Source organism: Nuphar pumila, chromosome 10, assembly GCF_984573655.1.
Source record: "Nuphar pumila chromosome 10, dmNupPumi1.hap1.1, whole genome shotgun sequence".
NCBI lineage: Eukaryota > Viridiplantae > Streptophyta > Magnoliopsida > Nymphaeales > Nymphaeaceae > Nuphar > Nuphar pumila.
Genome location: NC_143258.1, coordinates 89,242,744 through 89,268,450, shown reverse-complemented (window position 1 = coordinate 89,268,450; position 25,707 = coordinate 89,242,744). Strand labels below are relative to the sequence as shown.

At 37.6% G+C, this 25,707-nt stretch overlaps 3 protein-coding genes across 3 annotated transcripts; 2 read left to right on the top strand and 1 right to left on the bottom strand.

Moving 5' to 3' along the window:
- Positions 1 to 533: 533 nt before the first annotated feature.
- Positions 534 to 7,964, top strand: LOC149827258 (dual specificity protein phosphatase 1-like). The gene is made up of 6 exons (XM_090020272.1): positions 534 to 665; positions 1,008 to 1,204; positions 2,823 to 2,958; positions 4,083 to 4,203; positions 6,347 to 6,492; positions 7,762 to 7,964. Exons 2-6 carry the CDS (start codon positions 1,097 to 1,099, stop codon positions 7,776 to 7,778), a joined length of 528 nt encoding a protein of 175 aa, XP_089876398.1. The 5' UTR covers positions 534 to 665; positions 1,008 to 1,096; the 3' UTR covers positions 7,779 to 7,964.
- Positions 7,965 to 12,236: 4,272 nt separating this feature from the next.
- On the top strand, positions 12,237 to 17,690 carry LOC149827257 (transcription factor MUTE-like). Its single transcript, XM_090018481.1, has 3 exons — positions 12,237 to 12,332; positions 15,329 to 15,727; positions 17,625 to 17,690. The coding sequence occupies exons 1-3, from the start codon at positions 12,237 to 12,239 to the stop codon at positions 17,688 to 17,690; spliced, it is 561 nt and encodes a 186-aa protein (XP_089874607.1).
- A 1,669-nt stretch (positions 17,691 to 19,359) lies between these two features.
- LOC149827256 (protein DETOXIFICATION 16-like) lies at positions 19,360 to 24,463 on the bottom strand. Its single transcript, XM_090019231.1, has 8 exons — positions 24,022 to 24,463; positions 22,724 to 23,268; positions 21,769 to 21,855; positions 21,524 to 21,580; positions 21,190 to 21,428; positions 20,163 to 20,281; positions 19,995 to 20,081; positions 19,360 to 19,692 (listed from the first exon to the last, which is right to left on the bottom strand). The coding sequence occupies exons 1-8, from the start codon at positions 24,289 to 24,291 to the stop codon at positions 19,633 to 19,635; spliced, it is 1,464 nt and encodes a 487-aa protein (XP_089875357.1). The 5' UTR covers positions 24,292 to 24,463; the 3' UTR covers positions 19,360 to 19,632.
- Between the last annotated feature and the right edge of the window lie 1,244 nt (positions 24,464 to 25,707).

The window sequence follows — 25,707 nt, the reverse complement described above, 5'->3', positions numbered from 1 at the left end:
ATTCTAATGCACCACCCAGGTCGCTCGTGTAGTGAAGATGCTGACCCCTTCGTCTTAGGTTTGAGTCTCACCGAGTGTGCGGGTGTCTTTCACTTGTGGGTTTCGTGAGGGTTTGAGTGTCGGTGACCTCACCCGAAGATTACCCACATCGACGGCACCTCATTGATAGAGGTCGAATCGGACCGGGGTCTTATTTTGGCCTTGTACACGCGAGTGCGTGGATAAACCATTTTTTTTTTATTATTATCATAAGGTCCTCTTCCTTTCCAACAGACGAGCCCTACTGACGGCTATTACTTAACCACCCATATGAGCGGGGGTTCGAACTTGCAATGTCCCATTACATCGTGACTTGCACAAACTGCTCCTACCAAACAAACGAGCCCCCGGTTGGTGCGAAGACAGAGCCATTTACATCCCCAAAAATCAAGAGAATTTAAAACAAAAAGAAAAAAGAAAAGCTTTTTATGGAAGAATTCTTAATATAGACGTGGCGTGCGACTATTTCGTGAACTTGTTTTTTGGGAACACGTATTTGTTGGCTTGTCATGCAATGGTTTTCCCATAAAAACAAGAGGTGTGGAAACGCCGAGTGGAGACGACGTGGGACGGAAGGGTTGGGCCTCAAAACTCAAAAGGCAGAAGAAAGAGAGGAGAAGCTGTGGGTAAATCTCTCTCTCTCTCTCTCCCTCCCTCTCTCTCCTGCCATCTTTCTTAATTTGGTCTGGAATTACTCATTTAAAGGTTCGGATTCCCATTTGAAATCTGCCTTGCACTAAATCTAATCTCATTTAATGATCTCTTTTCGATATTGGGTATTCGGTCTTGGTGGTGATTCTCTCTCCCTCTCTCTCTGAATTTTCTTGCAAGGACATGGTTGAATCAAGATAAAAGATTAATTTTTAAAGATGTATTTTATGTGCAAGAAATTGGATTGGTAGGGCGGGTGCTGATTATTACTAATGTTATGCTAGTTGGTTGTTTCTTCTTAATCTGTTGTTTACCAGATTCTGATAGAGGGCTTCTGCAGAACGCCTTGAGAGAATGCTTTTGATTGCAAGTCTACTTTTCTGTTGATTTGCTGCTTCCTGTAACCATGGCTGATGTCGATGAGGCATACAAAAACAAAATCGCGGCGTTTCTGAGAGCTTTTTATGCAGCAAAATACGCAAGAGATGACAACATGCCGTGCCATATCGAACCGGTATGCTGTTGGTTGTTTGAATCTTTTAAGTTGCTTCAGATTTTTCTTATGAAAAATGATGATGGTAAGTGAAATTCATGTAAGTGTACTGCTGTTGTATAATTATCACAGTTGTTTTTTGGCAAACTAGCTCTATCTGCCAAAACCTATTGTAAATTCTGGTAATGCTTCCATTTTAAATTTGGTGAATCTGTTGTCATCTTAATTGGTTAGGGGACCAGTAAGCAAAGCTGTGAACCAATTCAATTAAATGCTTCTACCTTACAATTGTATCACTGTAGATGCTTTAGTAATTATCTCGTAAGCGTTTGAATGCTCGTTCCTCGTGGGACTCTGTCCCCATCAAACTACGGACATGGGGTTCCATGCGCCCCATGGGTCGTTTTTTTCGTGAACCCCTCGCCCCCCATTCAAAAAACAAATAAACAAATAAAGAATGTCCCGCAGGACAGTGTGTCCTGGAGAAGAACCCTGTCCTGTCTGTCCTGAACAGTGTGTTATGTCCAAGCTTGGACAAGCAGTGAAACGCAGTGAACACATTTCACATCTCATATATGCTGGCAGGATACTCTTTATTTTAATCTTTCATTTTTCTTTTAGGGAAAAGGTTGATAGATTTTATTAATGCTTTCAAAGGAGTTGCATGAGTAGGATAAGAGAATTGCATGCTATCATAGGCATTTTACCTCATCCTTGCTAGAACAGACTCTCATAGCGTATAATTGAAGATCCTGATCAAGGCTTTGGCATATTAGTCTTTGTCTTGGCTTTTGGATCTAACTGGGGAGCCGTATCTCATTTAGAAGAAAGAATTCCTTAGGGTTGCTAGAGCTTGTCATGTCAAGGCAGAACCATACATGATTGAGACAATTGGTGCTCATGATTCCAGTGAGTTTATCAGTTAACAATCTGGTGCCTTCCTGGTTGCACTTCAGATTCTCATCACTGTCATACATGAAGCTGTCCTTACCACCTGATCTATAGACACCATTTTGAACTACAAAGGCTTCACTGGCAGTTTGATGACCACCAGGACAATGTTAAGGTTGAGCAGACAGCAGAAATGCAACCTGATCTACATCTTCATCATCATCAAACTCAGTCTCCAACTGCACGTTGTCCAGCTTACTGGAACCTAACATTATCTTCAAATGGGTTACAACCACTATCTCGTTCTAAAGGACCAAGCCATCACGGGCACTACCTGAATACCATTGTACTGCAGAATAGATTATACTGATTTTAGTAGACATGATTGCAAGAAACACTGAGCTGTTTGATCCTTGCCTGAGGTCCACATGTTTAATTTTATAATTCGTGGTCATTTGTATTCATGCTACTACTACTTAAGTTCTTTAGCTTCCCATGTTTAGTTGTTCTTTTCTAATTCTATTCATTATCCATGCATGCACAGTTATGTTAAAATTATCCTAGAAAGATGGATTTTCCATATTTTCAGTTAGAATGAATTGAGTGATCTATATTACTGACCTAATTCAATATAGACATGCTGGTTCCTTTTTTTCGCTGATATTCTTATTGAAAATGTGGATTCTTTCTTCAAAGGTAGTTTTGTTTTGAAAAGGCATGCTAATATTGCAGAATCCCTAATTTACAGGGTCTTTTCTTGGGTTCCGTTGGAGTAGCATATAACAAGGAGGTATTGAAGCATTTGAATATCACTCATATACTTGTGGTGGCTAAATCTTTGGATCCTCCATACCCAAATGATTTCACATATAAGAAAATAGAAGGTTAATGTTATTTCTCTTAACTTTCTCCTTTCTAATTTCTCTTCATCTTATATCAAGACAAACTAGAAACCATGGAAATTACTTTTGAGTTGCACACACTAAAATGGATATCCTGGTCTCCATCACATTTTTATTGTTGAATCCATGCAGACACTGAATCTTGTTTAGACACCCATGGAAATGTATTGATATTGTGACCTATTGATGTACTTGTTCTTACCTTAGTGATGTTTCTTTATTCTAAGTCTTCAAATGCAATAGCTTATTAATCATGATGCAAAGTGGTATAGGTCTTTGTGTTACAAAAACAGAGAGTTTGGCATTTAAAATATATCAACTAATTAGTTATTCTTTTTGCATGAAGAATTGTTTCCCCGTGTGCATACCTATGAATGAGATTTATGAAGTATCATCATCTTTAATACAGAAAAAATTCTAGGCTTGTACCAATGTCTTCAAAGAAACATAAGCGTGAAAATTTCTTTGGCTGAAAAAGTTGAGGTTATTCTTTTCAAAATGACAGTGGTACTGAAATTCCATGAACACTTAATGTATTTATCTTTAGGGTCCTTTTATGAAAGCTCATGAAATATCTTATTTCAGATTATCATGGCACAAAATTGGATGTATTGCAAAATTCTTGAACATCTTTATTGAAGGCTTAGACATGATTCCTTAATTAATTCTGAATACAAATAGTTGGCATGAAAGCCTACAGATTTTAGGGTTTTCTGTTGTTAGTTTTATCAATATGGATGATGCTGATGAGTTTGACCAATAATGTCATTGGTGATGCTCAATTATGAAGAGGCTGCTTGTCTCTTCCAAGTTTCCAACAGTCCAATATCATGGGCATCATAAAAGCATCTAAAGCTCAGTAACGGTTTGTAACTAGCCTACTGCATTATGGAGATGTAGCTTATCCATGTTCTTTTGTCAAAATTAACATGAAGTCAAAGTGAACTGACTGATTCATTATGTTTATTTTTTCTTATTTTCTTGTTTTTCTTGTTATCATGGCTGTTGCTGAATATTTTTAGAGAGTATCTAAAATAGGCCATTAGGTAATGAACTTTTCGGTTAACCTTCTGGACTTTCACTCTTGTAATTTTCATCAATATCAGTGCTTGACACACCTGATACAAATTTGGAGCAGTATTTTGATGAGTGTTTCTCCTTCATTGATGAAGCCAAAAGGACGTGTGGTAGTGTTTTAGTGCATTGTTTTGCTGGGAGATCTAGAAGGTAGGGCAGCTTTTTCTATGCTTGTGTTGCTTTAGCGTTCTTGATTAACTTGTTTATTTTTGTTCCTATTATGGATTTTTTTCCTTTTGAAAAAGGATTGTGCATATTCATTCATGTGTTGTGCACACATGAAGCATGTGCATATGCGCACACATGTGTTTGTGTGCGCGCATGCAACTCCCATATGTATGTCAATATCCACATCCTTTAGCAGATGATAACTTGCTAATGAAATCTTTTTGCTGCTAACAATTTGAACTACCATGTTGGTTCTCTGCATTAATTCTTGTCATGTGGGTGTTACATCTGTAAAAAGTGCACAATAATACTTGCCTTATGTTTCCAGATTAAGATATATTTATTCTTTTTATCCCAAATGACGGCAGTTAATTTATGAAACCACAATGGCTTCAACATCTTTTGGAGAAAAAAAATTTGATGAATATTTTAGCATCTGTATATGTATAGATGTTCATCTATATCTTATGTAACCCCTATGTTGGTGGGAAAAGGCTTGCTGATGATGATAATCGAGGTGCACAAACAAACAAACACACACATTCACACAATTTATTGGAAACCTTATAGTTATGCATCTATATCTTATGTAAGCCCTATGCTGGTGGGAAAAGGCTTGATGATGATGATGATAATCGAGATGCACAAACAAACACAATTTATTGGAAACCTTAAAATGTAACATAAGGCTCAATTTCATAAAGCTTTAATTGGAAAAAAGGGAATAAAAAAAGGGATTTAGAGATCTGGAATTGCAGAAATGAAAGGAGTAAAGTGAATATCTTAAGTCCTTTCCTTCTAGTAGGATTTTTATTCTCTTTTTCTACAATTTTAACAGGCTCCTGATCCATCCTCAATGCACTTTTAGACGGGATACTTTAGGCTCTTTGGCCTGAAGCTCTTTGCAGTGCCCATCCAGTAATCAGAACCTAAAGTAGAACATACCCATTAAGTTTTCTATCCTATACTACCTAATTTTTATTGCATAAGGAGAGGCTTCTTTGTGAATAATTAAATTATTGCATGAGTTTAATATGCGAAGGCAGCTGAATTTGCAGAAGCCATCCTGTGTTTTCAGTTAACATTTATTGCTGGGATTATTAAATAACTAGAATTTTGATAACCAAAATTGTAGGAGTCACCCTTTTATGTATAGGATGAGCTTGTCTGAGGCCCTTCAAAAGATTACAGGGAAATGTAAAGAAATAAAATTTGTAAACTCGAAAAGATAAAAAGTTCAGTCAATGCTTTTGGCAATTGGAGGGCTCATGGAAGTTGCTGGCAGGGCAAGGAAACAGATGGTTAATGGTCTAGCGTTTGCTCTATTTACCTATCAAGCTGAAACAATTAACACTTAGGGAGTGAATCTTTTCAGATGTAACTGCTTTTTGATGTCATATAGTCTATTTAAAACATCTTCATTTAAACTGTCATGTCTCCAATGTAAAATTCCAAAAATCAAATTCATATTTGATTGCTCGGATCAAACTTTAAATCCTTCAGGATTTGTTAATGTTGCAGTAGCTTTGTGTGTACTGTCTTTTATTGAAAGTATATGTAATATAAAGTAGCATAAACATGTGTAAAGTTTATAAAGTTATTATGTACATACCCTATAGTAAAGGGGGTATATTTGTCTTTTTATCTTTTCTTTTGATGTACTCTAAGGGGGGCAACCCTTTTTAACACTTAAGAGAGTTCTCTCAAAAGTATAGCTTAATGAAATACTTGAACTTCGTCTTCTCATTTGTATTCCATTTGTGAAGCCCTAACCCTATCGCATGTTTGCAGTTTTAACATCTTTCAAATTTTTGTGTTATTATTTGTACTCATGATGCTTCTATATTGGACCTTGAGTGGAACTTTACTATACTAGGAATATTGCATTGGATAGATTCCTTGGATGTATATGCTTTAATTCAGTTTATTATTCTTTTTTATGGATGAAGATGGTTGAAAAGAAATTTACCAGTTGTTTATTTCACCAACATATCATAATACATATTTTCTCAACTGAGGAAATATAAGTGTTGTTGCATGTCAATTTTATTGCTTGTTGGTATTTCTGTTGTTTTGCATTGGAAATTTATCTCAAATTCTTTCTGTTCTCTAATTTTTCTTGCAGTGTCACGATTGTAGTTGCATATTTGATGCAAAAGCACCACATGAGCTTATGTCAGGCTTTGGAACATGTAAGGAGTAAACGACCACAAATTTCTCCTAATGAAGGTTTCATTTTGCAGTTGCAAAAGTTTGAGAAGTCTCTTGGAGGTACGGTTTATCTAAATCTTTCACTGGGCCTTGTAGCTACCTAAAATACTGCGACGTTCACTTCAGTGATTTAACCTTTTTGTTTTACTTTGTTCACGGTTCAATGTGTCTAGTTTAATATTTTATTTTAGAACTATATATAGGTTATCTCAGATGACATCTTTAGATCAATCTAGATTTGTCATGCTGCAACAGGCAAAAGTCGGTGGTGTTTGAAAATTAACAAAAACAAATAATGGAAACATTATAAAGAAAAATGTCAACATTATTTGTGACAGCAGGCTACTGTAGGATTTGTTTTTTCAAATAAAACAGTGGGATCACAGAATCATTTTCTTGCTTGTTGTTTCCCAAGATTGTGTTATAGATTACCACTGAAAATATTGAGTTGACTTGCGATCAAGAATCAATAGCGATGCATCAAATATGAGTCAAGTATAGAGGATCCTAGTAAAAAACGTGTGGGGCCCTCCAGGGCTGGCGTTTTTTGACTTTGAAAAATCAAGGATTCTTTTAAGGTAAGATTATATGGGACCCACCTTAATTCCATGTTAGCCTAGCTCTTTATTAATTGCCTTTTTTTAATTAGGTTAAGCTAATATAGATATTTGATTTCATATTTCATTAACTTAGTAAAGTTGACTTAGACGTTTTTAATAATTGAATGTCATTTACTAATTTTAGGACCCAGACACGAATAAATGCAGAAACAGTTAAATGATCCTGGTTCTTCATTTCAAACAGTTTATCTAATGGCATCTGTCCGAGTATCAGATGACTGATGCACCTTCAGAAGAAAAATCCAATAGAGAGTTAATGCATTGCATTTTTTCTTCTCTTCGGCAGATCCATGGTTATGGATACAAATTGCCAGTGACATGAGTTAATCCATGGTTATGTCAACATTATTTGTGGGTGAAGTATTCTCGTCTTGTTATTTATTGATTAAGACTGTTGATGTGTTTCATAACATCCAGTACGATGCTTATAGAAATGGGCACGCACATATGTACACATGCTCACACATAGAGGCATCCGATACCTGTCACATGCTTATTGAACAAAGGTCATGTGCACTGAGATAAGCATGCGTATGTGGACATAGAAGGGGAAAAACATGTGTTGGGCTGCATTTTCTAGAATTCTTCTTTCTCTTGGTTAGTTTCTTGTAACGCAGTGGAGATTTACATGAAGTTAAAAGTGGATATAAATCTTATTGGATGTCTTATTATGCCAAAATTTTGATTCTTAATTTGTTTGTTTGTGCAGTAAATCAGACGCATTAACGATGGGGTTTCCTCTTGATAACCGTGATTTATGTTCATAGATGTCTGGGTGAACTAAATGTTTGTATAGTTGATCTCACGCGGAACGTGCAACATCAGCTTTAGTTTTTAATTTATGACAAGAATAAATCTAATCTGAGCATTTGCTTAGTTTATACAAATATAACTTGTTTTCCTTCATTTCATTGCACCTCCTTGTCTAGTTCTTCGTTCCTTTTGGAGTGGGTTGTGTGTGTGGTCATCCATTTGTTGCTTGCATTCTTAATGTGACCCGACTATCCTGTGAGCACCCATACGGGATCAACCGGATTAGCTGCTATCTATTTCTGATAAACAGCGAGAGGCACAAGCACTACATGCCCACCTCGCATTAGGTTTCGATATCTTTTAACAATGGGACTTACGGAGACCGAAACCTTGGCCTTCGGCCCACTATGACTGACGATTCCAATGCTTAGAACTGCCAATCTTGGAAGTTCTCATTGTGTCAATACAGTCATTTAAGCCCCTTCAAAATCCATCTCCACTTTAGTTCTTTCTAATCATTGCAACTCTGTTTCAAGTACCAACGGGGGCACAGCTTGTCTGGTAGGAGCAGCTAGTGCACGTCACCTTGTGTTGGGACGTTGCAGGTTCAAAACCCAATGGTATAGTTGTATAATTGGTCTGCCTAACCCTAGCTTGCCTTTCAAAAAAAAAAACTCTTCTAATTAGCAATGCTGATCTGGAAATAGAGACAGTATTGTGGTGCTGCCATGTGTGCACAGTCATGCCAGCATCACTTGTTGTCACAACTTTACGTGTGGCAGCAGAAAATGGTCAGCTTGATAGTTTATGCCATCATTTTGCTTCTAGTCTAACAGATTTCTTGTGTGTGCTTAAGATCATAGGGTGTGAAATCGGCTCGATTTAAGTTGGAGGCTTATGTTGTTGAGTGGCTAGGTTTTAAAGTGATGGGGGTGTTTGTGCTTCAAGGCCACGTTTGGAAGTGAGTAGAAATCTCAAAGAAAAAATTATTATTAGAACTTCTGATGTGAAAATTTTTCTTTTTTGTTTTGTGCCATGTGAAAATCGAGAGAGAGAGAGAGAGAGAGAGAGAGAGAGAGAAGCTTGTCAAAAAAAAACTCTATCTTCATGTATGAGGAAAATTTTCATATGAAGAACTTGAAAACTTTTTATGTGAGAAATTTTCTTTGTTTGGAATAATTGGGAAAACTGTGCCTTTTCTTTTCGACTCACATTTTCCCTATCGTTTTACTTCAAAACATGCTCCAAGTGCATGGAGTTTGTTTTGGCTCTTGGAATCACGTGAAATCGATGTGCTAGAACCACTCTGATTGGGAATGAGGTGCCAGGGTGGCGTGCGTGCATGCATGTGGATGTTTGTGTGTGTTCGCACGCATAATCCGGCACCGAGTAACTTGATCATCTGGTATTTTATGGAGATGGATTTGTGAGAGGTGGATTCAAGATTTGCCAACTCTAAAATTCCTGGCTAATTAAGGTAGTAATTTCTTTAGCCATCTCGTGCTTTGTGGGGGTGATAGACAGGGGGGTGTCAAGGGTTTACCCAGAATCGAACCGTACCAAACCCTATGGGGTCCGGGTATGGTGATAAATAAGAAGACTCGATTAAGACCCAGGTTCAAACCAGAAGGTCTGATTAATACATGGATCCATGCATAGTTAGTGAAATTTTATACCAGACCCAGGCCCGACCAGAGTTCCAATTAAGACCCCCAACTTTTCAATGTAAAAATGCTAAAAAATAGTATTTTACTGGGTCCGTTTCATGTATTTCTTATGAGGTCCGGGTATGGTTTTTCTTATGGTGGGTCCGATTAAACCCAGGATGGACCCAATACCATACCCGAAATCAACTCCAGGTCCGGTTTCACCTGGGTCCAAACCAAACCCGACCCATTGACATCCCTTGTGATAGATATGTGAATGACCATTTCAAAGCTGTCACAATGATACGCGTCTTTCTTACTATGACACTTTTAGTTATTTTAATTTTCTCAATCGAGCATAACTAAAAGTGTGAAACTATACGTGCTCCCGTAATTTTCACAAAAATTGTGTCACCATGTCAAGCCAAAACATGCCTGCAAGCTAGGGTTGGTGCAATGGCCTGGATCAAGAACAAGGCTTGGTTAGCCATCAAGATCTAGCAAGGAAAACTTGGAGCCACTTTATCAATGAAGTTATTATGTCAAGCCAAAGTCTATTGTAGAATTGACAGGAAGATGGTCTTTTATTTTACCAACCGGAGGCGAGCCAATGTGCGGTCAGGGGGGGTATATACATTTCATTTAATAACCGATCTTTATCCCTTAAATTTTACCTGAAGTTCTCCAAAAATTTCATGTTAGAAAACAAGAGATAGAAAGCTTGAGAAGCCATATTTATTTTTATTAGCCATGCTAGATAGGCCAGGTTATCCCCAATAACCAGATATCACTTGATTGACATATATAGTAAGTCAGGGGAGTCTCAAAACTCCAGGCAACACAATTGAGGTCAAATATGGCGTTGGGCTCGTGCCGGATCCAACCTCCCATCTAGAAGGGGGATCTCAGATTGGGGATACAAGATCCTCTAAATAGTGGAGTATATCCAGTGATTCGGGCCCAAGTACTTCACAAAGTACTCAGGTCGGGCCACACAAAACACAGAAAATCGCTGCGCATGCACAGATTTTATTTCTTTTGCACAGAAAATTGCGAGGATCGGGCCAGAGATCCTCGAATCTCAAATGGATGATTTTAAAGGATACCCAGTTTTGTGATCCATGGTATATCTTATTCAACCTTTTTTTGTAGATACATTGACTTGCAACGCCTAGCTCCAATGTTTGGACAAGCAGGCGCACAAACTCTACCCAAAAGGTTTTCGAACTTCTCAATGCATGCTGAATTAAGGATGGCAGTGGACCGGGGCGGGGCGGGGGACAAGGTCTCCACCTTTGGCCCCTCTCAAAATCCTACCCTCCATCCATGCACAGGTTTTGATTTTAACCTCCATCTCAGCCTTTATCCCTGTTTCATGTCCTCCATCCTCGGTCCAAATGGGACGATGCGAGGCCCCATTTTCCCTTGCTCCACTACCATCTCTAAAGAAGCATCAGAGACGGGGCAGGGTGGGGTAAAGCGCAAGGACATGGATGGGGCGGGGTGGGAGAAAGCATAAATTCCATCGATCCCCGCACCGGTTTTGATTTTAACCTCCATCTCCCTTTCAAGTCCTCTATCCCCGATCCAAACGGGTTGAGGCGGGGCCCTATTTCCTCCCGATCCACTGCCATCCCTACCGTGAATATGTGGTTGTTTGCAACAACAAGGCATCTCCAATTGTTTGGTAGGAGCTGTCAGTGCACGTCACCTTGTGTTGGGAGGTTGTAAGTTCAAAATCCAATGGTATGAGTTGTATAACTGGTGGGGGTCTGCCTAATCCCATATTTCTTCTGTCAATATATATATATATATATATATATATATATATATATATATATATATATATATATATATATATATATAATCCAAACACGCTCCCAAGAGCAGTTTGTAAATTGCTGAACGCTTGTCTAAGTGCTTTGTGTTATAGGCTAACTTTTGGTGACCCATCAGTTGGGCTTGCCATCTTCTCACAAGTCTTAACGGGCCTAGGGGAGAAGGTGCTGACCCCTTCGTCCCAGGTTCTCCTACCATCGGTGGGCTCTGTAATCGTTTTGGGTGTCGATGACCCCGCCCAGCGATTACCGGCTTCAGCGGAGAACTCTGTCATAAAAAAAAAATTCTCACAAGTCCAGGCAAGCAGGAGGAAGTGAGGGTCTCCTCTCGTTTCACATTCAACTCACGTAATTGCATGAAACCAGAACACATGAATCAGCTGGGAGGGAAATGTGAACAATATCACACACGTAATTGCATGCAAGAAAGAATGCATGAGTCAGATAATAAAGTGTGAATAGGATCACATAGATGCTGAGACACACCATCAATAATCTACTGTTTCTTTTTATTAATTTTTTAACTTTCTTTCCTGTATGTGTAATGCAAGATAATTGAATACCAATATGATAAAAACGTGTACAATGTAAATCCTAGAGAATGTGGATCACGAGACTCTGCCAAAAACCATTCAATGTGTCAAGCACCCTCTACGTGACTATTTAACTCTCCACATTGGGATGGATAATATCATGCCTTGACTTCCTTAGATGACAAAAATACCCTTACGTGGTGCTATCTATCTTTTCGAAGCAAAGCATGCTACCATGTTCAAAATCTAGGGGTATTATGGCCATATGGCAAAAGCAAGGGCCATCTGACTTATTGGGTCTTGGACCAAGAATGCAGGTGGTTTTTTGGTGATTCCCTTGAAAATGGATAGGTATATATAAGCAGGCATGGATGAAGCACAAAGTGTAAGGAGCGACCGACTGAGTGGTGGAAAATGTCTCACATTGCAGTGGAGAGGAATAGGAGGAAGCAAATGAACGAGCACCTGAAGGTCTTGCGTTCATTGACACCTTGTTTTTATATAAAAAGGGTAAATTATAAATCTCTACTCTCTTAACTTCACTTCTCTTTCTATATATATTATATGGTTAATCTAACATTAAAATAATTGTATTCAAAATTAGATGGATTCAATCTTATTAAAATGACTATAATAATCTTAAAAGAATGATATTTTTGAAGATGCATGGTTACTTTTTTTGTTTGACTTTTCATTTTCCTTCCTATTCAAAAGACTTATAATATTAAAATAGGATAGTCATACATTTTTCAAAAATGTCATTCTTTTAAGTTATTCTAGTCGTAATGTTAAAAACCAATGGGGGCTCGGATTGTCTGGTAAGAGCACTTAGTGCACTTCACCTTACGTATGTTCAAAACCCAATGGTATGGTTGTATAAGTGGTGGGGTCTGCCTAACCTTAGCTTGCCTATAAAAAAAAAACTAATTTAATGTTAGATTAGTCTCTCTCTCTCTCTCTCTCTCTCTATATATATATATATATATATATATATATATATATATGTGTGTGTGTGTGTGTGTGTGTGTGTGTGTGTGTGTGTGTGCTTTAAGAGATACCATGTCAACCATACACCCTTCCATTTTCCAGTAATGTGCAGCATTGAATTAGCTAGAAACCACTAGTGGCATTTGTTTTTTAATGGAAATCAGGTGCAATGTGATTGCACACTTTAAGTATGCTGCTGCACCTGAACACCCACCATCTGCTGTTCCGGCCCATAGAGGGCGGGCTGTATGTCAAAGATGACGAGTGATTAGGTGCAGTGGCATACTTAAAGTGTGCAATCACAATGTACCTGATCCTCCCTATTTGTTCTCTTTGTTTTCATGGTTTGTTGCCAAAACTATCAGTTGTGGCCAACCCAATGCCTGTAAAAAAGATGGTTTTATTTAGGGAAATACAGTGAAAACCAGCTCATCTATTGGAAGGAAGAAAATCGATGCAAATGAACGTGCTACCTGAGTTTTCGAGTAAGAGAATGCTGGATAGTGATAGAGTGTCCACTTGGGAATTGGTGGGATGTGATTGCACAAAATAAATATAATGCGTGTTGCTGGGCACCACAATGCATGTTAAAAATCAGTTTAATTTTATGGGGCCCAGAATTTTAATCCGACAAGTGTTGGGTTGGCAATATAGAATGCTACAGTTTTGTGCTCAATGTGATTGCACCTGATCACGCTTGATGAGATGGCGCCAAGTGTCAACCATACAAGTAACACCATTAATTAAAAAAAATCAGTATATATATATATATATATAGAAAGAGAGAGTAGGGGTGTATCGTCAAACGCCCAAAATGTTCAACGCTAAATCGGACTAATTTGCGTGCACATGATCAGAGGCACAATTTTTTTCCACAAAACACAATTTTAGTGAGGGTCAAGACTTGGGCAAAAACCATGTCTTTAATGGCGATCCAGAACCCTAAAAACTATATTTTTGACCTCTCTCTCTCTCTCTCTATATATATATATATATATATATATATTAAATTTGCTACCACCATTTTTATGTCCAAACCACCTGGCAAATGGGGTGGAACCTCCTTGTTTGTTTGTTTTCTCACATTTAACACCATAGATGTGATCTACATGTTTTGTTTAGTGAAAATTGGCTTTTGGATCACTGGAATCCGACCTGTATACAGGTTTTCTGAAAATTTAAAAATCAATGGCTATGAACACATCAATTTTTTGACTCATAAAAATATGTTTTTTCATAAAAAACATGATCCAAGAGTCGATTCTTACTAAATCCAGCATCTTGAACACATCCATATGGTTAGATTGTGTCAAAACAAGTCACATCATGAGATTCAAGCTAGATTGCAGGTACAATACCAAATATAAACCCATATATATCTATGTGTGTGTGTGTGCACCATAAATTTGAAAATCAATGAGTAAAGTCTCATTACTTATGAATTTTTAAGTGAATCTCACCACTCGGATTTATCATGGTTTATTCGGCTTAGAGAACTCTTTAAACCAGTGAACTTGCACGTATATCTAGAAAAAAGATAAAAAGAAACGCAGAATAGATTTTTGATATTCAAGTTTTTCATCCTCACTAAATGAACCATGATAAACCCATCGATACATCTGCTTATAAATGTTTGATAAAGTGAGATTCCACTTGTTGATACACACACACATACACCCGCATGTGTGTGCACAAACACACGTTAGAAAATATCTCCTAGATGAATTTTATATCTTAAGCAGATTGAACTCTTCGAAAGACAGTTACATATATTTTTTGCTTAATCTAGATCTATATAGATGTGGTTATCATTGTTTATTTACCAAAAATCATACTTGAACAAAATAAATTTTAAAAAAAGTGATTTTTTCATCATCAAGATCGAGTGCAACATAAGCAGTTGAATTTTTGTTGCTCAAAAGACACATCTTAATATGAAAAGTACCTCATCTAAATCATGTTTTATTCCATGTGAATTATTTTGAATACATTTGTAAGTTTAATTAAGCAAATACCTAAGCATGTATTTCTTCAAAGTCATGGATGCATGGTTTTAGTCCTACTGTTTAGGACCTACTTGCTGCTAATATTTGGTGCTGATGAAGATATGAAACTGTTGAGTACAAATCATTTTATTTTCATACTTTTAGATCTTTCTTTAGGTTGGACTCTATGGATATGATTTATATGGTTTTTTTTATTAAAAAATGAGTTTTGAATCATGTGATTGTGACATGTAAGTAGTTTTTTTAAAAGCTCCAAAAATCAATGGCTCACAAAGTAGCAAAACTTCACAATTCAAAAAATCAAGGTTTGATCCTTAGCAAATAAACCATGCTGTTCTATGCGGTCAGATTGGGTTAATACAACTTGAACCTAAGATTTCTCTCTCGATATATAGTTCTGTACCTTCATTAGTACCAAATATAAACCATATATACATATGTGCGTGAAGCTTTTTACTTTATACTTTTATCATCACCTTCAGCAACTGTTACATCTTATATTAATGGTGGTAGGGGGACCAAGCATCGATCATAGGTGGGGTTATAGAGTTTATAAAGGAGCTGCACCAAGTCCTACAGTCTCTAGAGTCTACGAAGAGAAGGAAGAGCTTGAGCCCAAGCACATCTCCCAGTCCAAAGCTGCATGCTCTCCCTGCTGCTGCTCCACCAGGGAGCCCTGCAGTGTCTGGGTTCGTCGACAACGTGAGGGAGCTGAGTGCGTGCTGCAACTCTTCCCTTGCTGATGTTGAGGCCAAGCTCTCTGGCTCCAACGTTGTCCTGAGGACCGTTTCCAGGAGGATCCCCGGCCAAGTTATGAGGATAATCTCTACCCTGGAGAGGCTTTCCTTTGAAATTCTTCACTTGAATATCAGCAGCATGGATGACACTGTTCTACATTCATTCATAATCAAGGTACTTGCCCAACCAATTCATCTTCATGCAATGTGAGCGTATGCACACACACACGCAGCTATCAGCTGTCCCATCCGGGTTCACACTCATCTACCCATCAGACTTGGATTTCGGGTCAAGTATTTTCATGCAGACATGTGGCAGTCATATTGTGGATAAGTGGAGGCCGGATCAGGTGCAATCTCATTGCACAAATGCATTGGGCCGCTGCACTTGAGCCGTCCACCATGGGATTTGCACCTGATCCCAATTTGGATAGGTGGTTCAAAGACCAGCTCCCTTTCCAGGGAATGACTAGATGATATTAGTCCCATGTCAGTCGAACTGGGCCCACATCTGAGAGTGCAGATCCGGTGCAATCACATTGCACACCAAAAGTATGATGCTTTAAGAGATAATTCATAATTCCCCATGGCCCATATTTGTTGGCCATTTGAGCATCAAAGGCTTTTTATGTCCTTTATAGTGGCATGGGGCTTATATAAATCCCAGCCCTTTCTCTCTCTATCTTTAGGGTGCTTTCTCTTCTCTTTTTTCTTTTGGTTTTTGAGGTTCGGATTTTCATTCTTGAGATTCAGATATGATTGCATTTTGAATCCAGATTTAGTTGTCATTTGGATTCAAATTCAATTACTATTTGAATCTAGATTCTGTTGCTATCCAGATTCAGTTATTGTTCGAATTCATTACTAAGTTCCAAGTTCAATTGTTATTCAGATTCTTACCTAGATCCATACTCATACATGAACTTAGGATCCGTACTCAATTTAAACCTAGATCATTCCATCCAAGTCAAGAAATTGATCAAAATAGTTCTTGTCGAGGTTATCGGTCACACCTAGTATGGGGCATGGACCAATTTTTCACGAGTAGGCGAAAGCGATCAGGTGTATCATGTGAACATAGTTGCATGAATACCCAATGCACTGAGAACTTGATCTTAAGTGGGACAACTATCACTTGAAAAATAATGTGCATACATGTGTGCCTCCAAGCATGCTAAGTTAAGCAAAATTTTCAACAATATATTTAAAAAATACACACTCATGCCAGCCATTTCTGTTTGCACATATGCATGTAGAGTTGTCAATGGGTCAGGTTTATATTGGGTACCCTACCCGACTTAAACCCAAATTCTTGAGTGTGAGCATAAAAAATGCTGACTTGAATAACTACTTAGACTCAAATTCTCAAGAATGAGAATAACAACTTAAACCCAAATTCTGGGGTATGAGAATAGAAAATGCTGACCTGAATAATATTTAGGTCGAGGTTTGGGTTATGATTTTTTCCAGGCACCTGACACAACCCAACTTTTTTGCTGGGTACCCAACCCGATTGCTTTATATGTAGTTCAAGTAAAAGTAAACTGAAAATATACAGATACAGGTTTGAGATTTCCTTTTCGTGACCCAGTAAAACCCAATACTTTGTTATTTCGGCGGGTTTTGGGTACACTCTGATGGGTTGGGTACCCACCCCGTTGACAACCCTATGTACGTGCTAGGCAATAAGGGTGTCAATAGGTCGGAACCCTGCCAAAATGGGTGGTCCCGACCCTAATCTGACTAAGTGATGCGGGTATTAGATCCGGATTCGGGTCTGACCATTTTATGAGAAAAACCATAACCAGATCTGATAACAATTACATCAACCAGACCCCTGCTAATATTTTTTAAGTTTTTACATTAAAATTTGTGGATCTTAATCGGAACTCTCAAACCTGATGGGTCTGACCCAGATAGTTAATTGGACCCCCTTTTTTGTAACCAAACCCTGACCCTATAGGATCGGGTATGGGTCAGGATCGGGCCATTGACAGCCCTAGTAGGCAAACACAGCATGACTTCTCGCTTTCTTCCTATATTAATTCACATGTGTACTTTTTGGGTGACAGATAGGACTTGAATGCCAACTTAGTATGGAAGAGCTGGCTCATGAGGTTCAACAAACCTTCTCCTGAATGTCTTGTGGAGGTCCAAGAGGGGAATGGACATCATCATGCATGAAAATACAAGTATTTCTTACTGAAGATGCATAGGAACATCTCATGTATCAGTTTTATATATTGCTCTTGTGACTGGTGTCGTGCTGTACTGTTTGATGTTTTAGAGTAAACTCCTAGCCAACAATCGTATTTATAACGCAGTAACGCACAGAGAAAAGACAATGTGATGATTGTTAGAAAGCTATGTGACGGATGGTTCATGTGTGCAGAAAAACTAATGCCACAAGAAACCTCATCTTACAAGCAAACATGCCTCTGCTGCTCAACTTAAAATATTATTGATCTATTCTCACCTCATATTGTGCCTGCACACAAAATTTTATTTTGAAAGTCTCTCTCTTATCCTCCTTCGAGTGAAAGAAGAATGTCATCAGAATGAACCCAATATGGATCTTCTTTCTGCCTGGAGAATGAAACAGAGCTAATTAGAGTGGTTGAAAGTTTTGTTCCCCATCTATCATAAGGCTGCCAATGGGTTAGGCCTGAACCTATTGCAACAGTGTATGATCTGGACATGAAACGACACTGAGGGGGGCCTACTAGACTAACTGGATAAGGTTGGTAGAGCCCAGTCCCTGGATGAACATGAAATGGCCCATGTATATTTTACTTCAGCTGAATCATATGTAGACCTAATCTGGGTCCTACTCTTGTATTTATAGGTCCAGGGAGAAAGGGAAACTTGCCTGGTAGAGTAATTTGGACGTAGTTCTAGAAACTCTGGACAGCTGGAGCCGGTCTGTAGCTCAGATCAAATCATCCAAGTATGCAAAAGATCAGCTAAGTGTCCATCAAGGCCTGACCCTTACATTGCACACCTGGGTCTGAACCGAATGTGCCCAATAACATGCCTAAATTAGCAAGCATTTTGATGAGTGAACAGATTTTGGGTGTCAAGGATTTTGACCAATAAATCAGAAAAGTACACATGCAGATAAACTCCAATAATTTTCTTCAGTGTACTTTCAGGAGAAGGTTTGTTGGATGCCCAAAAGTACACAAGTGTCAAGCTAAGTACACATATGAGTAATTCCATTCGGGATAAGCTCCAAGAGTACTCAGAAATATTGGAAGTCACATATGAGTAATACTTGGAAGTGTAAGTACACCCAATTTGGTTCCAAGAAAAAATTACTTGGAAGTATACAAAGTGTCAAGATAAGCTTAACTTGGAAATCTTGGAACCAAGTATTACTCATGTGTACTTAGCCTGACACTTTGTGTACTTCCAAGTCTTACTGCATATGTGTACTTAGCTTGGAAGTGTAAGTACACCTAATTTGGTTCCAAGTGTAAGTACACCCAAGCTAAGTACACAGAATTTTCTTCAAAGTGTACTTCCATGAAAACCCTTGACACCCAATATTAGTCATTGCCTCTTCAAGCATTCGGGAAACAATCTTGGAAGTTGGGGACTGTGTTGAGAGCCTTGAAGAGGCAATGCGTTATACTGAGAAATATTGTTCATTAGTTCTTCAAAGTTGTAGCACATGGTGTTTATGAAAGAGCACTTATTAGGGATATTTCAGTGTAGATGTGGTGAGCCAGCAACATCAGTTCTTAGCACTCTATTGTCATCAGATTCATGTGCTCTAACAAAAAAAATAAATGTCATATAACAGTAGATTATTTAAAGAGTACTCAAGATCCAATAATGATTTATAACTTGTTAATGCCGTTTATCTCAAGGGGCCTATGAAAATGGTTCATGTGAATGATAGGACAAAGAGAAGGTGCACAAGCAGTTTAGGATGCCCAGTTGCATGGGAGTCTTCTTGATGTAGAAACCATAGGTCATAACTAAGCAGACCTTTCAAAAGCACCACAGTGCAAGCTTGCCCGTAACTGACCTGTTGTTCAAAAGTCTGTAACTCAATGAGAATGATTATTGAATTTCTCACATTACACCATCTGTTTGCAAGCATGACGCGTAAACTTGATCCTTTGCCTTCTTTGCCTGGAAGAGAAAAAACATTGAAACATAAAACTTCATAAAAACATTGTCCTGCCGCCCATACATATGCAAGCAATGCCAATTATAGATGCCTACCACTACTCCCCAATCTACCAAAGTTTTGATATGTAACATTTGGCATTCTACTGTCTTGGGTTTTGGCACTTATAAAACTAATATGCTATTTTATGATAAAGGCAAAAATTATGAATGATAAAAGATTAAGTGGAACTGTTTGAGTTTGAACAACATATATAGAGTGTGTGAATTCATCAGTATAGTTAGTAGGATGATAAAGTAATTACCTCTTCATCCCAGTTGGTGCATACTGTCAGGCAGAGAAATGAAACCATCTGCACAAAGATTGCACATGTGACCCCAAACCAGAGTCCCTGTTGTAGTTACAATAGCAACAAAATTAGATAAAGATCTTAGGAAGTTAAATAATTGTGATAAATCATATAAAGGCCTACCTTTCCACCTGAATGGAAGACAAAAGCCAGAACAACAGCCAAAGGAACCCCTACAACATAATAAGCTCCAACATTGACTATAGCACCATACTTCTGCCAGCCACATCCTCTAGCAATACCTAAAATTCCAAGTGTTTGATGAATTTGGGTTCTCCTTTCAAGAGCATCATAAGTTAAACATTAACTTTTAGTCCCTTTGGAAGAACTTTTGTGAGATTCAAGGGATACATGAAAAGTTCATTAGAGTATCACAGAACTAAGATTCGATAGAACAGAAAAATCCAATATAAATCAGAGAATGAACTATATGCCTCTTAATCTCTTCTGGGACTCAGATATGGAGATATTGTTATTTGGGTAGTACATATTTTTTAAAATAGGTGAGGATAGACACTTTTTAACAATGGCCAAAAATTTCAATTTATCCGTTCATTTGAAAAGGATATGAACCATAAGTAGGACAATTTTATTAGTAATACTGTACTCACCTGAAAGTGATGACAGTACTTCTATCCTTTCAATTACAGAGATTCTATTTTGACAAATAATGCACTCCATTTTTTATTCTATATCATGAAATGCAAAAATACTCTTTGCAAAGAATCTCTGGAAAACCACTAGACAAGCATTCTTGCTATGCTTTATCATACTGTTAATTATGTATGCATTCATCACTTTGATGTCATAAGATGTTCTTCCTATATTTTTTATTTGGTATGAAATTGTTTATTTATATATCTGCTGCTGATACATCATTTCATAATACCTGCATGTATCTGGGATTAGTACCTATGTTTGTTAATAAAAAACTTTGTATTTATCTGCCAAAATCACAAATAGAAAGGTGGAATATTGTTTAAGAATGGTTCTCATCTCTTAGTTTCACCCAAGTAAAAGTCTATTTCCTGATTAGCAGTTACACAAAAGATTGCTACTGCTATCCAGATGAACCTGGAAATCCTTGTCATGAGTTTTGTCTTCATTGCTATCTAAAAGGATATAGGAATCCAATTGGTGGTGAACTAACCTGTAAGCACACATTGTATTGAATCAATGAAAGCTGTTAATGCAAGAAGCGGCATGATGCTTGACACATATTCTGCAACTTTTTTGTCATTGCTGAAGGCATAGCCCCAAATGCCACGTATAAAAATTATGGTCATGCTCACAACCACAGCCTCTGCAATAGCCAGTAGAAGCACAACACACACAGCTACACGTGCAGCTTGAGGCTTTCCAGCTCCCAGCTCATTTGCAACTCTTGTGCTAGAATTAAAGTAAAATGTTTGGAAATGATTGAAGAGGATGTAAACCAACATTCACATGAACAGTAAATTGAAATGATGCTTAGTTGAACTAACCTTACTGCACTAGACAGACCTAATGGAACCATAAATGCAGTTGAACTTGTGTTGAGGCTGCATAGGTACACCAAGCATAAGCAATACAGGACATATCTCACATTAAGAACAGCGAGTGCTTATCTGTCAGCATTTTTTCAGAATAACACAAGCTTATTTAAAGAATCAGTGCTAAATGTGCACTTCAGAATAAACCAATATCTGTTAGGTGAATTAATTGTAGCCATGGGAATAAGAGAAGTTACATTATTGCTAACACTGAAGTTTCCACCTGAGGATTGGGGAGAAGTCCAGCCAAGAGGGTCAACAGCTCAAATGACCACCATTCAAAGCTGTTCAAGCACATGAAAAGATCCTCAGCTTAGCATGATATTACACAATTTGTCATTTGCAGGAAACAAATTCGTGCTCAGCCAAAATAAAAGCACTATCAGAAGTGCCAACTTGGTAATCTGTATTGGGCTTTGGAAATAAAAATTGGGCAATGCAAGCCTGGGAATCCAAGTAGTTTCACCAAGTTAAAGTGTCAAGCTAGGATGGAGTTTAATATTTTTGTATCTAATCAACAGAGACAATAAAGAATATACCATATTACACTACACATTACAACATGAAAATATTCTTGGTTCTTGACATGTATGCAGCAATGCACATCACCCATTAATCCAAAGCATATGACCTTAACCATGTTCAAATTTTGTAATGTCACGTTTAGATAAAAGAATCACAACACAGCCAATTTAGAGTGAGATAGATCTGGTAAGTGTATGGAATTACTATAACCTTCACCCTGTCAAAATCAATAATAAAAGCTGCAACAAAGCCATTAAAAGTGTCCTCCAGGGGTTATTACTTTTGGCGAGGCTCAAGAATTTAATGATAGAAGAAATCAAGATAAAAACCTTAGGAAAGGAAGTATCTTTTTGGTATTTCGCTTGAGCTGCTAAAAAGTTTAAGGGCTAGATCGAACCTGGTCAAGCCCATTGCTATGGAAAGATGAAGCTTTTCTTCACATGGTTTAGATTGTTTCAGCATGTAAGAGCATGGGAGTTTGTCACACCGTGTATCAATCCACTATGTATTACAATTTTCCTGTTGTAAGATGACCTTTCTTTCTACATGGTTTAGATAGTCCCTATGTTCAAGGGCATTGATGATTGTTATGGTACAGAAAATTGCATGAGATGATACAACTTTTACCAGGCCATGACAGCTGAAGGTGTTGCTAACTTGATGAAGTTGGCAACCTCACGCACGGCATGCCTCGAGAAACCAGTCCATGTCTTGTTGCAGGCAGGAGAAAATTTGATATATAGAGCCAAAAGTATCACATTGATCCAATAAGAAACTGAATTTGCAAGAGCAGCACCTTTGTAAGTGAGCCTAGATTTGAAGACCAGAGCCCAACAAATGACAAAATGCATAAGTGCACATAATCCTGTGCTTAGCATCATTGGTAAAACAATGTTCTGTGTCTGCAGGAACCTGACTTCACTCTGTAGTATGCCATAAGAGAAGAGTGCTGGGATCATCCATCTGGCATAGGTCCCTGCTTCCCTTGATATTTCTGGGTCTTGACCAAAAGTCAATAGAATATTTTCTGTATATACCCAAAGGAAGGCAAGGGGAATGCTGACAAGTGAAAGAATAAACATGGATCTCTGCATGTATACACCAAGCATATGATACTGCTTTGCTCCATAAGCCTGCCCACATAGAGTATCCAATGCAGTGGCCAAGCCCAACTAATCCAACAAAAAGAAAAAGTTAAAAAACAAGAGAAAATTAAAGAATATAAGCAAATAAAGTAGTAGATATTAAAGGATGTATTATGCATTACATCCTTATGACAATTTTAGGTAATTGGGAAATTGTCACACCCTGGTGCAGATTGGGAAAAAGTTTAAATAGTCATAGAATAACTTCGACACACACTTAGCTGAAGGTGATCACTAGACCTATCAAAGGATACAGTATCTAGATGCAATTTTTCAGAGAGTCCATAATTAATAACACTGATTTCTTCATGAAAATTGAAAGTTCTAAAGGTATTTGTAGTAAAACTTACAATGCATAATAAACTCATTCAAGTTTTGAGCCTGGCAATTGCCTAGCTGATAAAGATTGTAGAAACAACGCAATAAGATTTTGATAGCCAATCTAAAGCTTTGCTACTCGCAATTCTTATACATGTTAGACCAATGCAGAACCTAAACGACAGTCAATTCTAGATGGTAAAGTAACATTCTCAAATAAACATTAACTAGTTGATCATGACACATATTTGTATAGATTAGTATGAGTAATTTGCATGCTTTTGGATGCTTAATACGGTTAGTATCTAACACCAACAATCAAACTTCACTGTTCTCACTTTAAAGTTAGCATTATAATGTCCACAACTAAGAGATTAAATCAAAACAAAGTAATCTTGCACTTGATCAATATATACTTTGAACTGTGAACATGTGTATGTGAGTATTTTTCGTTAAGCATACCACCAAGCTGAAGCCAGTAACAGTGATAAAGGAAGTGGCCATGGAGGCGCCAGAGAGTGCAAGCTCGCCAAGGTGGCCAACGAACATGACAGAAGTCATCTGAATGCATCTCTGCAGAAGGTTTGCTGCTATCAGAGGTCCTGCCAACCACAGTTGCTTCTTCACCTCTTGTATACCCTCCCCTTTTATCCAACCCAACCTTCTCTCTTCATGAGAAACTGAGGAAGAAAGAAGATAAGAGTGGAGAGCCTCCTTCTGTTCTTCTCCCATCTCGAGAGATCGAGAGAGAGAGAGAGAGAGGGGAGAGAGAAAGAGCAATATATTAGTAAAGAACCAGGAATTGGAAAGATTGGCTAAATTGGTAACAAAGGTCTTTTTTCCCTTTTTTGCAGTGGGAAGAAAAAGTAGGAATCTGTTACAGCCTCATAAAACTTACAAAAAAGAGGCGGTGATGTTGTGGCCCCTTGTCTTACCATGCATGGGTGAGGTTGTACTTCTAAATATAGGCAGGACCGGTAAACTAGCCGCGATCCAAGTTTGAAGTGTTCAAACTTGGTTCATTCTTGTGGCAGAGTCAAGTCTGAGTTTGAGCTCGAGCTTGCTTGCTTACAGAAAAAGTACATTTTTTCAGAGTTGAAAGCAATAGGATTACAAAAGAATACATAGTTGCAGAGATGGAAGCAATAATATCTCATCTCTAAACCTATTCCTTGCAAGCTAAATACTTTAATCATATGTTTTATGCTATATTATATGATGTAAAATATATCGAAAATATATTTATTACTATTTAACGAGTTTATATGATCACCCAAGCCAAAATGAATACCTATTGTTCATGTTTAGCTTGTTCAGCCTATGTTCTACGAGTTCAAACAAGTTTTTTATGAGTCAAACACGAGCGTAGCCACGACTAGCTCAGCTTGTTTTCCAGCCTCAGCCACAGGATAGAATACTAAGATAAGTCTGCAACAAATATAGCCAATAATTTGAAATGTCATGATTTTATCACAATAATTTTAAAGGCTGATAGATTTCTGAAAAGAACGCGAATAGTTTATTTTGAAGATACCCAGTTTTATGATGATATGATGCGTTAAAAATGCTTTTTAATTTTTTCATATTTGTCTTTACATTTTGACGGTATATACTTTTACATTTTTAGTTTTATATCTTCTCAAGATCTGCACAAAAGAAAACAATAATAATTTGTCTTGAAAATTTTCTTACCCGAGATTTTCCTCTGAATGGGACCAGTGACGTTGAGAAAAGTTAATCAGACAATTCATACAATTGGTAAGGATGCTGTGGATTGGAAGACAAGGACACAGATTCGATTAGGGACAGCTACAGAAGACACCAGTCCACGATTAATATGAACATAAGAACACTAAACGTGTATTTTCAATATTTGATTATATATTGAAACCTGTTAATTATTCTTTACATATATATAAACACATTTATTAGTGAACATGATTCAATTTGTCAAATGCAATTTTTTTAAGACTCAAATGATTGAAAACATAAACTTAACATGTTGATATTAAAAACACAAACATGTTTCTGTGACATACATCCAAGATGGAACCCACTGGAAACATATCATGATTTTATGATGGTATTATACCAAAAACACATGATATCTTGAAAATACTGACTATTTTGAAGTTATTGCAATTTTAT

Bases quoted from the DNA above. Each gene is read 5' to 3' on its own strand.
- LOC149827258 (XM_090020272.1), top strand. From the start codon at position 1,097: ATGGCTGATGTCGATGAGGCATACAAAAACAAAATCGCGGCGTTTCTG. The intron at 2,959-4,082 runs GTTAATGTTATT...CATCAATATCAG, and splicing joins CACATATAAGAAAATAGAAG to TGCTTGACACACCTGATACA. The intron at 4,204-6,346 runs GTAGGGCAGCTT...TTTTTCTTGCAG, and splicing joins TTTGCTGGGAGATCTAGAAG to TGTCACGATTGTAGTTGCAT.
- LOC149827257 (XM_090018481.1), top strand. From the start codon at position 12,237: ATGTCTCACATTGCAGTGGAGAGGAATAGGAGGAAGCAAATGAACGAG. The intron at 12,333-15,328 runs GTAAATTATAAA...TAATGGTGGTAG, and splicing joins CTTGTTTTTATATAAAAAGG to GGGGACCAAGCATCGATCAT. The intron at 15,728-17,624 runs GTACTTGCCCAA...TTTGGGTGACAG, and splicing joins TACATTCATTCATAATCAAG to ATAGGACTTGAATGCCAACT.
- LOC149827256 (XM_090019231.1), bottom strand. From the start codon at position 24,291: ATGGGAGAAGAACAGAAGGAGGCTCTCCACTCTTATCTTCTTTCTTCC. The intron at 21,581-21,768 runs GTAACTTCTCTT...GTACCTATGCAG, and splicing joins ACTTCAGTGTTAGCAATAAT to CCTCAACACAAGTTCAACTG. The intron at 21,429-21,523 runs GTTAGTTCAACT...CTTTAATTCTAG, and splicing joins GGTCTGTCTAGTGCAGTAAG to CACAAGAGTTGCAAATGAGC.